Source organism: Canis aureus, chromosome 10 (assembly GCF_053574225.1).
Source record: "Canis aureus isolate CA01 chromosome 10, VMU_Caureus_v.1.0, whole genome shotgun sequence".
Lineage (NCBI taxonomy): Eukaryota > Metazoa > Chordata > Mammalia > Carnivora > Canidae > Canis > Canis aureus.
The window spans coordinates 55,517,501-55,532,908 of NC_135620.1; the positions used below are offsets into that span (position 1 = coordinate 55,517,501).

Genomic DNA, 15,408 nt, shown 5'->3' on the forward strand with positions numbered 1-15,408 from the left:
TGCATGGGAATGTTGGGTAAAAGTACTTATATGAAATAAGATAGGATTTTTTTTTAATTGTAATACTATTGTCTAATAAGAGAAAAGAAGTTTCATGTCTCTCCCTATTAATTTTCTATATCAGGCATCATCTTCATGTACAGAGCAATCAGATGATTGTTCAAAAACCAAGTAATTCTTTCTTTTATTACTAAATTGCTGCAACACAAGAAAAGGTCACATGGTAGAGTGGCATTCTGCCCGTGTATGACAACTCAGTGATTGCGATTTTTCAACCTTATTATTCTGAGGACATTGTGGTAATCAAGAACTATCCATAACTAATGTATAAATAACTCCTTGCTTTTCTTTCTCTACAGTAATCCAACTCAAATTATATATACATAGCAAAAAGCTTATGATAGAAGGTAGGAAATGAATACTTAAAGGTATATTGTATGTTAGATCTTTGTTTGTAAATGTTTATTAAAAACAAATATATGTGTGTGTTTTATTGAGAACCTTTGTAACCTACAAGTTTGTGGCTGTTATTTGATATCTGTTATTTGGTACCTTCTGAAGCTACTTTTACTTGTTAAAAATAGTTTCCTTTTGATCACTGTTGTTCATCCAGAAATCACTGTATACAAGTGGCTTTTTTTAGTCAGACACTTTAGTTTGCATGAGTATGACATTTAAATTGGAAAGCTGACCACTAACTAGTCTAATTTACACACCTTTCTTTAGAAAATGACATAAGATAGTTAAAATACATAATGGATAAAATTTTTAGCGTAGTTAGAACTATCTACTCTTTTTTTTTGTATAATCACTTATGATGATATAATGAGTAGAGAGAGGTTTGCCATTCAAAAGTTATTTTCTGAATTATTGCCATACCCATAATAATTTTAGATTGTATGAATTATCTTCATTAATTTTATCACGTCCCTGAAAAGTAAATGAAAGAGGAATGTAAAGAATTGTTTCAAAGTGTATGTCAAAGATGCTAAAGGTTTTAAAAAAACTAACTCATTCTAATTTTAGGCATGCGTATGTGTGTATACATATGTATATGTGTATACACACATTTTTAAACAAAAGCTATAAATTCACATTTACTTTAAGAACTGCCATTTACTTAGCTTGGTTTAATATATTTTAATTACTGTTTAATAATTATAAAAAATACTTTCTGTTATCAACTGTTCTTTTTGTCCAAAGATGGCAGACCAATAAAATATAAGAACTTGGTTAGAAAAAGTGTTTCCCTAACAGAGTCCTAATTTAAATATAAGGAAAGAAGACTTGTATATGTATCCGTAAGAAAATATTTCCTAACTGGTTGTTATTGCTGCTGCTTTTTGTTGCTTGTGTTTGTTTGTTACCTATTCTAGCTTCAGTAAATCCATCTTTTACAAAATTATTGAGGTTTTATTGTTTTAAGTTATTTGCCTATAAATGTATAGATAGAGAAGATGACTTTTAAGGGAAAAGCCATGGACTTTAGATTTTTGAGATTGTTTTATTTTGTTGTAGCTTTCTTTTTAACTCTATTCACAGTATTGAAGATTAGCAGCAAGTGATTAGGTAAAAGATGGTAACAGACATCAGAAACATATAACCACAGTGGTCTTCTTTAAAGCAGTTGCTAATAAATTGGGGTTGTTGTTGTTGTTGTTTATCTTACTACCAAGGTTCAAAATGTTCTTTTAAAAGGTGTACTCAGTGAGTCTTATTGATTTTGACCACTGTTGTTCATTTATCAGTTTAACTGAGTTATGGCTCTTAATCACATCTTAGTGCCCCAAAACTTCTAACCTGAAAAGAAAAAAAAGAGAGAGAAAACTTTGTTACTGGCTTTCTGACAATGGCAGGGAGTGTGTTAAACCAGTGTAAAATTCAATTAAACTGTCTAGCCAGGTTTTTGAAGCTGAAATGCAGACCCTTTCTGTTAAGCTTCTTATTTTCCTGTGACCGACACCGGTGGATGCTGGGTTATGCCAAAACCAACAGGCTGTAAAGTACCTTGTTTCATGCTCCCAGCTGATCAATATTTTTATTTTCCAGGCTTGCCCAGAAATCTGGAGGCAGTATCACCTAACGGTGAGTAGAAACACCTTTTTTATTTTCCCCAAGACCTAGCCTATTTATCCTTCTCTGAACTGCTGACCATAAAATATAGACAAGCATCTTCTACTAGAAGATAATAAACATCTGAAGAGTTTTTGCACTGAGAAAGCAATAATATACTTTTTCTCCTCTCCCCTGCCCACTACTCTATTCTCTATCTTCCTGTTCTGAAAAGATTTTGATTTTTTTTTATTACTCACATCATTTAATGATTACATCATGGTATCTCAGTTTTCCTAGACTCATTCATTAAATTAAAGGAGAAAAGTATGTCAGGAGCCATAAAAATAATAGTAATCCAGTATCTTTAAAGTGTTGTGTTATGTACAGTCCATAAGCATACAATCCATAATATCTTCCATAATCATTTTTCTGGCTTTATTGAAATTTTTGCATATATTTTTTAATGAAGCTAAAAAAAAGCTCAGTGTATCTTTCATATAGAACAATTCAACTGTCATATCCTTAAGCTCTTCTTGACTTCTTCAAAGTGTATAACCATCTGCTTAATACCATTCAAGTTATTCAATTCTGTGGTTTCCTTTTATTGTGAATTTAGGCTAAGTAGAAGTAGAAAACATAATTTACTATGAAAGCAATTGGCTAGTGCTCAATATTATGAAGTTAGTTAGTTTTTAATATTCAGCTTAAATAATTTCAATAATTCATCATAGCCCTAGTAGTCATTTTTTAATATATTAAATGTGTTATACTGAGCAAGACAACAATTAAGATTATTCTTATAGTTAGACAGTTAATAACAATGTTATAAAAGCTGTTCCTTAAGATTTAACATGTCAAAAAGATTTTGGTTATAGGAAGACAGTGAAAATAGGACGAAGTTTTACAAAGCATGTCTTCTTATTGCTTTCCTCTTACAGAAATAAAAAGTAAACCAAGTGACTCAAACTACTAATATGTCTATCACAGGCCCAAGAGGCAAGGTTTGTTTTCATATCTGTTACCACTGTTTAGTTTATGTAATGTAAAGGTTCTCAGTAGAAAGCTGTAACTCCTCAACTATCCTTCAGTCCCAAATTGGATTTTATTAAAATATTTAGTGTTCTACCAAAATACACACACACACACATACCCCTATGTATGTTAACATATTGTTACAGATGTAACTCATCCAGATATATTATGTTTATACTTATGTAGCAGGTTTCTTGTCTAACATACATGGTGAAATCTTTGTAGCCTAAACTTGGAAATCCTATCATATATTTTTCAAGATCATAGTCACTTTTTGTAACTATATAGCAGTTTTCTTCATCAGTATTTTCATTAAGAAATAGCCTAAGGGATTTGACAATTGCATTTCTTTTCCCTTTTCTCCTGAGTTAGAGAATTCCAGCCTTGAAAACTTACTCAATAATTTGAAGACCCTCTTTTTTTTATTTTTATTGCTTGTACCTATATTATTTTATATAACTATCATAGAAGGATAGAAATTGGTGTTTATTAAAACAGAAATATTTGAGGTTTGTATAATAACATAGCTTTTGAAAAACAAATTGTAAAAAGAATAGTTGGGGGAAAATGAAAATAAAATGAATTTCCCTTTTGGGGAGTTACAATATATTCTATTTATAGGTATAACAAAATCATTTTGAAAAATCCATTTTTCTCAATCTGGAATTCTGATTAATTTTTCAAAATAATACTGCAGGTAACTATCAATTTATAATTGTCAAGTTTAAATTAATAATTAGTAATTTAGAATTAGTTTACTATGCAAATATAAATGCTAAACTAGTACATTTATAAACATGTATTTATGTATCAATCCATCTAAAAATGGATAAATAATTATGTATATAGGCAAATCCAAATGTGTGTAATTAAGCAATATTTAATCTTGAATAAAAGCAAGATGCAAAAAAAAATTTAAAAAAAAGATGCATGGTGATTTTCATCATCTTCAGCCCTTTTACTAGGCGATGGACTGCCATCTATTGACTTATAGTAGCCCTCACATGTGATTGTAGCATCACTCAGCAATGACCAAATAATGAAGCCTGGGTTAGAATTGCCACTGTATATTCCTTTAAACCAGTCTTCTTGAAACTCTGGAAATTTCTGCATTTAATCATTGATTAATTTACTTTTTTTAGCCAAAAATGTCCATTTCTTACCCAAAATGAACTGTGCTTTGGGGGGAATAAACTGATTAATATATCCAGTGTAGAAACATTTACATTTGAGAACTTTTCAATTGCTTTTGTCTGCTTTTTATCAGTAAGCCTAGAAGGACATTTATACAGCCTAGTTTAGCAACTATAATTTAAGGTCTATTTGGGAATTGCTTTCTTTCTTTAAAAAAAAAGAAAGAAAACTTTTTAGGCTAAATAGAGCATTATTTCTCAAATACACAGGAAAGATGATGAAGTTGATTGGTATAAATGAACTTGTAAAATGTCCCAAATCAAAAATTTCTTAAAACACATTCTAAAGTAAGAAGAAAATTAAAGAAGAGAAATGTTCACTATTTTCAGCAATTAAATGAGATAAAATAAAGTTTCCTTAACAACTTGTATCTGAATAGAACTTGAAATAGAATAGCTTTTTAATCAAACTTGACTGGACTTCACTACATTAAAAATAACTAAGCCCATCATTCTAAAGGGTACATGCCAATAAAACTAATAAAAAGATATTACATATATATCTACATAGATACATATACATGTTATAACAACTTATTTAGCTATAGCATTTTTCTTGTTATATTTTAGTGACTATAAAATTACTTCATATAATTTAATGACTTCACTTCAGATGATCGTTTGGAGCCCTGCATGAGAAAAAGAAAAATATATGATTTTTATTTAGCTATTAAATAATTTCCACAGATAGTTTATGTATTTACCGCCTTCAGAAGTGTTTGTAAAGTTTTTTTTTAAAATCGTCAGTACTATAGCACTGTTCTTGTTTAATTTCTGTTATATTTTAAGATTTTGGTAAAACCTGACTTTGAATATTCTTTTACATCTTTCAGATAACTCATTCTAGATAAAAATTTTCCCTCTTTAACTATTCAGAAAGGAAAGTCCCTTCCCCCATTCCCTGTCATCTCTAGTCTCATTTATATTAAAAATCCTAGGCCAAAATGGCCACCAACAGAGTTTTACAACCAACAGAATTTTTAACTAGTAGAGGCTATAATTTGACATGCTTTGGACATTTTGTTAATCTTGTTTTTAATCTACTTACTTTAAAAAAGTAACTAGGAGTATGCTATTTGGGGGCTGTGTGTGTGTTAAGAATCAAAAAGGACAATACATCTTTTATGTTTAATTTTGCGCCTGGATTTCTTTGTGTCATTGTTAAAATATGTTACAACCTACTACCTTTTTAACTGAAAGTTTAAATAGGACACAAATGTAACCTTTTTGGAAGAATTACCTTTTAAATATTTCTTTATGTATAGTGTTTGGAATGCCTAGAATTCACACTTCAAAAAGTAAAATACTTGCTGTCAGGGAGATGGGGAGGAGTAGGTTTCCTTGCTTTCCTGTCTAGCCTAGGAAAAAGCTGGTGACCAGAGTTTAGTAGTAATCAATAATGTCTTACCGGACCTAGTTGAATGCCAGAGTGTATCTTATGAACCATAATTAACAATATTGTTTCATTTTGCCAGTCACTTTTCTCTCCTTACTTGGAAGCATCAATTTAGAAATGTATTTTCTGGGTTTTTACAGTATAGAAATGAGAGTTTTATACTAAATAAGAATGTTACTCTAAAGCATTCTGTGTCATTCCATACTAGGTAACCCTAAATGTGAACAGATTTAAATTTAATTCTAGAGCTATGCTTTGTAGTCCAAAAGGGGGGAATAACAAAGTGGAATTTGGTTGTGAGGCTATAGCTATCCAAAAGTCTTTATCCTGGAATTGTGATTTAAGACAGGATGGATAACAGTTTTCTAACTGCCTGAACTCTGGAATGGATTTTTTAAAATAACTTGAAATGAAAAATAAAAAGTTTCCAGAAGTCAGTCCCAAGCCAGAATCTTTTCTTTTAGGAAGAGAGGGAGAGGGTAGGAATGCCTTTTCTCTCTTTATTGAATATATGTTGAAAATCCTAAATCTTTTTCTGATAGCTCTTTGGCTGCATAAGCAGAGCTGCAAAACCCACAAGAACCCCATCCACAGTAGATATCAAGTGATATGCCCTTTTCCATGTGTATGTTTAAGAGAACAGAACTAGTTACATACTGTATTTTAAAGAGTTAAATCGCTCCAGAATAGAGTTAGAACTAGGCCTCATTCTACTTCAGAAAATTTAAATCAACTTTTGTTTGGTAACATATCTTGAGGCCTGGCATACAGATTATCATAAACTAATACTTTACAAATTCATTTTAGAAGCTCTTATTTTGGTAGTTCAGTTCACTTTGCTGACTCCTTCAAGAACTAGGAATACTCTTGTTTCAACTGTCGGGGGTTTTCCCCCTCTAGATCTGGTATTGCTATTTCAGTGTTTTGATTGGTTAAGTGTTGCTATTGAGATATTACATCTCTGTCAAATATTCAGAGATTTAGTCTTCATTAAAAATGCCCTTACCACTGAGATACTACTGAGGTAAGTGTAATCATGCCCTGATGATTCAGAAGGCACACAACTATTTTGTAGTTCCTCAAGGCTGTCTTCCCATTGTAGTACTACAAAATAAATCAAACTGCTTTATGTTGCAAGTTACTTGGTATCTGAATAAAAAGAATTCCTGAATGAGCACCGATGACTATTTTCTAATACTCCATATGTTACAGGGATAGAAAGTACATGTAGACAGTAACTAAAAGTTTAAAATATTTTTAAAATGGAAAATGTATGTGAATACTTTTATATTTATTTAAATACCTTATTCTTAAAGTAGTGTCAACATTTTGCTAGCAGTTTTTTACTTCAGTCTTACCATGTTTAGAATTTAGTATAAAATATAATTACTACATTTACAGAGTAGGTCAACTGAGGTGTATGGTTTTTTTTTTAAATCTTTATTTCACTGGCATGTTGAACCACATTTTTCTAGAACTTATCATTGGAAGCAATTGGAAAATGCAATTTCAGAGCAAATGAAACCTGGAATTATCAATCTCAATAAATGAGATTCATTTAAAAATAAATACAATTTGCCAAATCATCAAAAAGCAATTTTCTAAAGCTTCTGTGAAAGAAAGAGGAAAAAAGTGAACATTGTGAATTATAAATGCACATTTTATTTTTCCTCCCAGAGTGTTTTTTCAGAAATTTAGACATTTTATGTACACACTTATTAATGAATGGGAGTAGAATAAAATTTGGATTTGGATATAATTTACATATTATTTATTTATTAACACACATAAAAAAACCTTCATATTTTCTTCTTTTCTAAGAAATACTGAGGTGTCATCCCCTTCAGAGAGAATTTCCAACTCATTTGACTTTTAGTATTTTAATGCAAAAATTAATGTGTTTTAAATGAAAAATCAATATGGCATATTTTGAGTAGTTTTTTTTCTTGTGTTAATATATTTGAATAATATCAAGTGACATTAATAACATTAATTCTCTTATAAATTTAAGTATTTCAGATAAGCAATGAAAGTATCCAACATTCACACAATTTATAAAAGATTCATTATAAATGTTTTGGCAGATACAGCTGTGTTTTTGCCACTTTCTAAATATCTGAAGATATGTCCTAATCACCCATCATTATGATTTCTATTCATTTTTAGGTAGCACATGTTGCTCAATAATAAGCTAATTGAACCTGAAGCTCTAATATAAACAGCTAACTTTTATCATTTGGCAAAAAAGTCCCTGTGCCTTTTTGTCTGCCCCTTAGTAGCTGAGGACAAAAACACCATTACATTTAGGACTTACATATTTAATATGTGGGCTTCAAGTTTTATTTCTATTTTAAAAATTTAAGGGAGTACTGTTAATGGTCTTTTTCTTTTCTGTTGGCAAAGGTTTCTCCTGAGTATGATAGAAAGATGCAAATTACATTTGAAGTTTTTACTGTCCTTTTCTGTTTCCTAGGTATGTTCACCTTTACTTACAAAAGAATTATAGTTAGCCATTATAGGGGCAATTTCTTCTTGATACTTGCATTTTGTGGTAATTAAATTCTAAGTATTTATAATTTTAATATATATAAGCATTTTTAAAGTTTTTTCTTCTCCTTCAGAAACACACACATTATTCATATAATCCCAAATAAAACTACATTGTTGTTTTTTTACTTACAACTCTACACTTTGAAATAGGGCCGCTATTTTAACAAAAATGAATATAAACAGCCTGAGAATGTTCAAAATCCAGTTTTAACACTGCACAGTATCTGGCTATATAATAAATTGTAGTTTAAAAATTTGAAATGTTGAATGATTTCTATTCTTTGTCATATTTACCACACATGAAGAGAATCGAAGTACTACATAGAATAATTTTAACATATTTAAGTGATTTTTCATGTGTATTTTGAATAGGTGACTCATGCCATTCCTTAAATATATTCCAACCGATTGAGCTTGTCATAATCTTCTCTGGACATTTCAGTGCAAGAGTAAAAGTAGATAAAGTATACTGGACCAATGATGTTTGTATTAAACATTCCTTTTAGTAGTCATGCATGTAAATGACATGGTAGATTACAGTAATTCCTAACAGGTTTTAAGTATTTAGGAATCACTTAGTTACTCACGGTCATGATCAACCATAACCTTTAAGGGTTTTGGTCAATCATTTGAATAATCTTCAGGGAAAGACTCCTGAAAGAACCCCTTGACTTGTTGACGTGCACAATCTCTCTGAACTAGTGTTATATTTTGTTACGGCATAAACTGTATTAGTAATCTTAAATTAAATTAAGTTTAAGATTTTAAAAGCAAAATCTCTTAAATGACTAAAAGTTAATAAATTATTGATAAAGTCAATCAGATTTTAGATTTGAAATTCATTTGCTGCTTAATCCCTACATACAAGAAAGTCATGAGAGTTATGTTTTTGTACATTTTGATTATTTTCTTTCAGCTATTTTGAACTCAGCAATGGTCATCCAAAACTAGTATCTTTGGGGTTTTTTGAAATATCAAAAATATATGAAGAAAAATGCTACATGCTTAGAGACCACTTAACCAAAAAAAATTTTTTTTAATATCTTTGGAATTAAAAATAGACTTTGCCTTAATTGATGTACCAATACACTGGTAGATCACATTTCAAAACAAAAGTTTTTCCATGGGAATGTTCAGAAATCTGTATCAGCTTTGTAAAAAGAGTTCATGTTGATTCATGAATCAGTTGGTAATAAAGGTACCACATTGTTTTCATTCCTTTTTTTCAAAAGTCACATAAAACCAAATCTATTAGATAATAAAGTCATCTTTATAACCTTGTAATGTACCCATGTCTATCAATACCAATTTTACATAAATATTGTCCTTCACATGTATTTGTGGATTACCCCCATATTTCTTTTCAGTTAGGGGAACTAAATTTTGGATTGCTTATTAGCTTTGTTTCTACAATAAAATCTCAATTTTGTCTTTCTTGGATCTCTCCTGTTTCCTTTATTTATAGTTACAACCACATTTCCTTCTCATTTTATTGAAATCCTTAAAAAACATGCTATAAAACTGATTTGGAATGGCAGACTTATTTGTGAGGAAATTACTAGGAAATTTTTTTTTTTAACATTATAAAAAGAATGTAGCTTTGGGATCAGACATTGGCTCAAATTCTGGCTCTTTAATCTACTTAGATGGTCAAGCCTCATTAATATATTTGGCTTTTAAGATCCTTGGTTTCTTCAACTGAAAAATGGGGATGAAGTAAGTATGCAATGAAATAAGAAACGTAAAGTACTTGGCACAGTACCTAGCACATAGCTCATATTCAACACTGTGTGAGCTCTAATAAAGCAGAACGATACATGCATCACACCTGTAAAGATGGCCTCTGAACTAATAGCCCAAACTCAGATTATTGTTTTATTTAATATTTATTTAATATTATTTAAAATTTATTTAGATTATTTCGTAATGTGTTTTGAAAATATTGTTTGCCTAAGATGAGGAGATTCATAATCACCTCTTTACTTTCTGTCTCATAAAAATGTTTCCTTCTTATAGTTACTGAAATTAAAATACTCACAGGCACTCTTCTGTTAACAAAAGTATTTACCTCACTCTTCATTTTGATATTATTTATCTGTGTCTTTTCTAGAAATGTAGGTAACTTTTAAATATAGCAAATTTGAATTATTTTCTTAATTTGATTTTTCTAAGAATTGTTATAAAGACACTTAAGAATTGGATCACCGAACTAGGGGTGGTAGAAGGGGAGGAGGGCAGGGGGTGGGAGTGATTGGGTGACGGGCACTGGGGGTTATTCTGTATGTTGGTAAATTGAACACCAATAAAAAAAAAAAAAAAGAATTGGATCACAAAAATATTTAGGCTACTTCTTCCCCTAATGAAAATGACTATATAAAACATAGCCATATATTTTACCATATAAAGATACCATTTTGAAAAATATAGTATATATAATTAATATATATGTTATATATGTTATATTAATTAATGAAATGTTATAAACATTCAGTTCTTAAATGATAATTTCAGTGTCATCTGAATGTAGTTATCTATCAAGCAAATGAAATGACATAAATCTTAAGAATAATATGAAATTGAAGAATTCTCACATATATATACATATACCAATTATAATACTTTCTGCTGGGGGTACAGGGTTATTCAATCAGATGAGGAAGGAAACAAAATAGCATATCAGTTTTTTTGTACTTCAGATGAAACTGCTTCATGCCTTCACATGACTGATGGCAGAAACCAGCCTGATTTCACAGCAAGATGTTGAGGTGTAAGCTTGGTCACTTTTACAGACTTCAACTTGTATTCTCTTATAGGTCCAGCAAAAAAGGCAACACAAAAATTAAGCATTTTCTCGGGGCCTGTGGTTTGCATTCCTATTCCATGTTTGTTCTTTATTTTGAGACAAGCAGGAGTTAAGATAAGGCATACTGTAAGAGCAAAAGAAAAAAGCATTACTTTCCCCTCTCTAGACAGATCCTTACAGCTGTGGAATTCCCTGCCTTTGTGACTGTTGTTAAGACTATTTCAGGCGAATAAGCACGGTTGGGTGGGGAGGGGGGAGTGCTCTGTGTTGTAAATCAGTTGGAGTTATGGTAAAAATGAAAATCTTGGTGTTTATTTGAATCTTCTGTGTTTTAGCTAATAAATATAATAGAGCTTACAGTGCTGTTATTCCATAATTTTTCAATGATGGTTTATATACAGTTGTATACAAAATATATAAGCAAATTTGAATATGTAAAGTACTTCATATGATTGGAAGATGTATATTAATGTGGTTTCTGTTTTATAGTCCACCCCAGTAAACATTCAGATAAAATATCTGTGGATTCACACATGTATGTATTCTTTTCTGTCCCTTCCCCCCCACATCCTATCTTTACTCCCTCCTCATCCCTCCACCCTGCTTCAAAGCTTGTGGTCCTTTTCCATCCATGTACTAAAAGGTTCTTTGTAAACCAGGCCATTTGTCCATCATTGTTTGGGGTCCAAACAGTGGTAAGATACCCTGTCACCGATCCCGTGTGCTATGAATGGCAGCTCCTCTCCGGACAATTGGCGGAGGGGCCGAGAAATATTCCTGAGAGGATTATTTAACCTTTCAATTTAGAGGGCACAAAGCCTGGCTGATTAATGAACTTTCTGATGGGCGCTGATAAGCGGATCTATTTCTTTATTTCCCCTAAAAGTGATTCCTTCTCCTGTCCATATTACTATAATCTTAAACATAAAATGTGGCAAATAGATTAAAAAACAGCACTAAAGAGTTTATCTGGCTGGCAAACTGAAGGAGCTAAATTAAAATTGGTAATGACAGCAGTGGCTCAGCCTCATATGTGGTTTTTAAATGCACTGTGTATTTTGAAGAGACTTATTCTCCAGCGCGCCTGGTAATGACTGCTTTTGGTGCACAGTCTGGGGCTGGCTTCTGTTATCCCCACCCCAAACCCCCCCCCAAAAAAATGAGTTGTGTTATCTGGATGGCTGCAGACACATACGCATCCCCCTTTCTCACTGCATGGGCAGACAAGGTCGATAGCATTACAAGGTATTTGTGGCAGTGCTTGTTTCAGTTTTCAGAGCTGCCAGTTTCCAGGCGGATTTGAATTACAAAAGAAGAAGCTGGCATGAAAATTGAAAGGTTTTATCGGCTGGTCTGAAGCCTCATAGCACATTGCTTATTTATGCAGTCCATTTGCACCAGGAAATATAAAAAGGAAATACATTTTTAAAATAAGGCCATAAAGACCCAGATATGTTTAAGATGGCAAATAAAATATAGATACCTATAATATCTTTCCAGGAAACGATTTTCACTTAATGTTGCACATTACTTCAGAAGAGCATTTATGTTGCTGTCATAAATTTGTGCGTTTGTGTCACTATGTAGGTAGTCTCTGGGGATTAAGAAGGAAGCCTTTGCTAACTTACTTTAAAATTAAAATAGACGGAGGGATAGCTCTGCAGTTTGAGAGCTACATTGGAAATATTTAAATAGGGTGGTAAATTAAACTTAAACTAACATTTTTGCATTCCATGTAAAATTAGCTATGGCCCAGTGAATAAATGCCACTACCTTTGGAGAAAATTGGGATGCTTTTTAAGCCATGAAGATTTGGAGCATTCAGGGAGTGAATTACTGTGATCCTTACTGTCTTGCATATGTTCATTGTTCTCTGCTTACTGAGGTTTTCTTTTTTTTGTTGTTGGGGTTTTTTGGGGGGGGGAGGGGGATGAGGACGTAGGATGGGATCTCATTTTACAAAAAGAAAAGTCATAAATTAATGAGTTTAGTAGCTCCTTTTAATAAAACCTGTGCTTTATTTTACTCTTCAAATATATCGTCTTTGAGATTTTGCTTAATGTTGTAAATATGTAAGCCTTTCACTATTGAGAGTTAAACCAACAGTTTATCTCTCTTCATATTACTTAGTAGTTTCAACTTACCAAAAAAGATATGCAATCTCTTATACTCTTGGTTCCATAAAGTGAAGATATCCATATACAAACACACAGTACAAAATGCCTTGAATAATTAATGGTCTTACCACTGTTCATTTGCAACCTTCAACCCATTGGTTTGTAAAACTTATGAGTGTCCAAAAGAGGAGTAAGAGAGGAAGTTAAGTGTGTATAGGAAATACCAAATCAATAAAGCAACACTCTTTATTCTGCTGTAATTCAAATGAACACTGTTTTAGAATCCATTTTCCAATAAAGCAAATTACTCTCAGCTAAACCATGAGAGATGCAATTTTTGCAATTTTCATTTTTACCAGTGTCTGGTACCTTTCTCCTGTTTTCATGACCTGGACTAATTATTTCATGTAGTTTTTTTTTACCAGAGAAAATATCAAAAGCATACACGTCTGCTGCATGCTAATGATGTGCTGTACATTTTTTCATGAATTTTCATAAGGATTTTTTTCTACGTAGCATGTGTGGCTTAATGATGTAATCACCCGATAGACTAGAAAATGCTCCAAAGGAGACGTTCCGGTCTGTTGTGTACATAATACATGTTTCAAAAATCTGCCTAATTAAGGAATTACCCAATGGATTGAGAGTCTGTTGGGTACATGACATAGTGTTTTTAACACATAAAAGATATAGGTATATAATTATATATGGTACTTTTAATGGTATTTTTAGGATATAGGAGGAATTAGTAGCAATGTCCTCTGGAATATGATTGAATTCTTTTCTTTTTTTCACTGAAAAAAAAAAACAAAAGCTTAAAAAATTCTATGAAGGAAGCTTTGATTTAAAATAATTTCAAAGCTTTTAGTTTGAGGAGAAAATTCCTCCCAGTGTTCCTCAAAAGAAATAATACTGTGACTGTTTGCCAGAATGGTGTGCAGATGGAAGACCGTCCAAAACCGTGATTGGAACAGACCTGGTGTCTGGGTCCGCAGGTGTGAGGACCCACCACAGGAAAACACTGACAATGAAGGACAGGACTACAGACTTTGTATCTTTGGTCATATCTTGATATCTTGGAATCATCGTTTTTGCCCTGTCACAGACTCAGCATTAATTTACTTCACTGCAGAACTGTTTTCCTAACTTTTAAATTTCTTCCTTTCTTTCCTTTAGATCCCAAGTTAAATATGTACCAGTTACATTTTGTTAGCATTTATATCGTAAACAATACTGAAGGAAAGGGAGGGCATTCATTCTTTTTTCCCCTATGTACTTTTATAAAACTAAAGAAAATACTTAAAAACTCTATCTGATCTCTAGAGTAGGCAGTAAAAATAATATCTTTAAAGAGGAATAAAGGGCAGCCTGGGTGGCTCAGCGGTTTAATGCCTTCAACCCAGGGCATGATCCTGGAGACCTGGGATCGAGTCCTATGTCAGGCTTTCCTGCATGGAGCCTGCTTCTCCCTCTGCCTGTGTCTTCTGCCTCTCTCTCTCTCTCTCTCACACATAAATAAATAAAATCTTCAAAAAATAAATAGGAAAAAATATGCATTTTTTAAAAAGATTTTATTATTCATAAGAGACACAGAGAGAGAGGCAGAGACATAGCAGAGGGAGAAGCAGGCTCCATGCAGGAAGCCCAATGCAGGACTCGATTCCGGGACTTGGATCATGACCTGAGCCAAAGGCAGATGCTCAACCATTGAGCCACCCAGGCATCCCCCCAAAAAATATACATTTTATTTACTTATTATTTAAATACGTATTTTGAATTGAAACTTTTTTCTGCTCAAATGTCAAATCCATGCCATTTGTCACTTCAGCCAATGGACTTTGAAAACTGTGATGACAAGCTTTCCGTTTGGGGTAACATTTTCTTGAGAAATCCTATTTGATACTTAGGTTGGAATTTTTAAATGTATGAATATTTGGGGGGAGGCTTGTGCTATTAGTGAGTTTATTGAAAGGATAAATTGATTTGGAAATATCTTGAAAGAGTAAGGTCATTCTCAAGCATGAAAACCATATTGATTTAAGAGGTGTGTGAATAAATGTGACTTGTTCAGAAAGACTGGAGCTAAGCTCAATACTAAATGTTACATTTGGTCATGAATACATTTACCTCAAGTACTTAATATATTTGCTTTTTAATATATGTTCATATAACAAATTGAATTAATAAAAACATATAGTCTAGTCTTTAAGCATATGTGTGATTACAAAAATAAGTCCATTTTGCATTCACAAGAGTAGAAAA

General features: G+C 32.0%; 1 protein-coding gene across 3 annotated transcripts in view; it reads left to right on the forward strand.

The window, feature by feature from the left end:
* The window catches only part of ZCCHC7 (zinc finger CCHC-type containing 7), a 252,064-nt gene that overhangs the window by 224,018 nt on the left and 12,638 nt on the right, over positions 1 to 15,408 (forward strand). For all 3 annotated transcript variants that reach the window (XM_077912559.1, XM_077912558.1, XM_077912560.1), the window contains exon 6: positions 2,050 to 2,085. In XM_077912559.1, the coding sequence (XP_077768685.1) occupies positions 2,050 to 2,085 (36 nt within the window). The remainder of the gene's footprint in view (positions 1 to 2,049; positions 2,086 to 15,408) is intronic.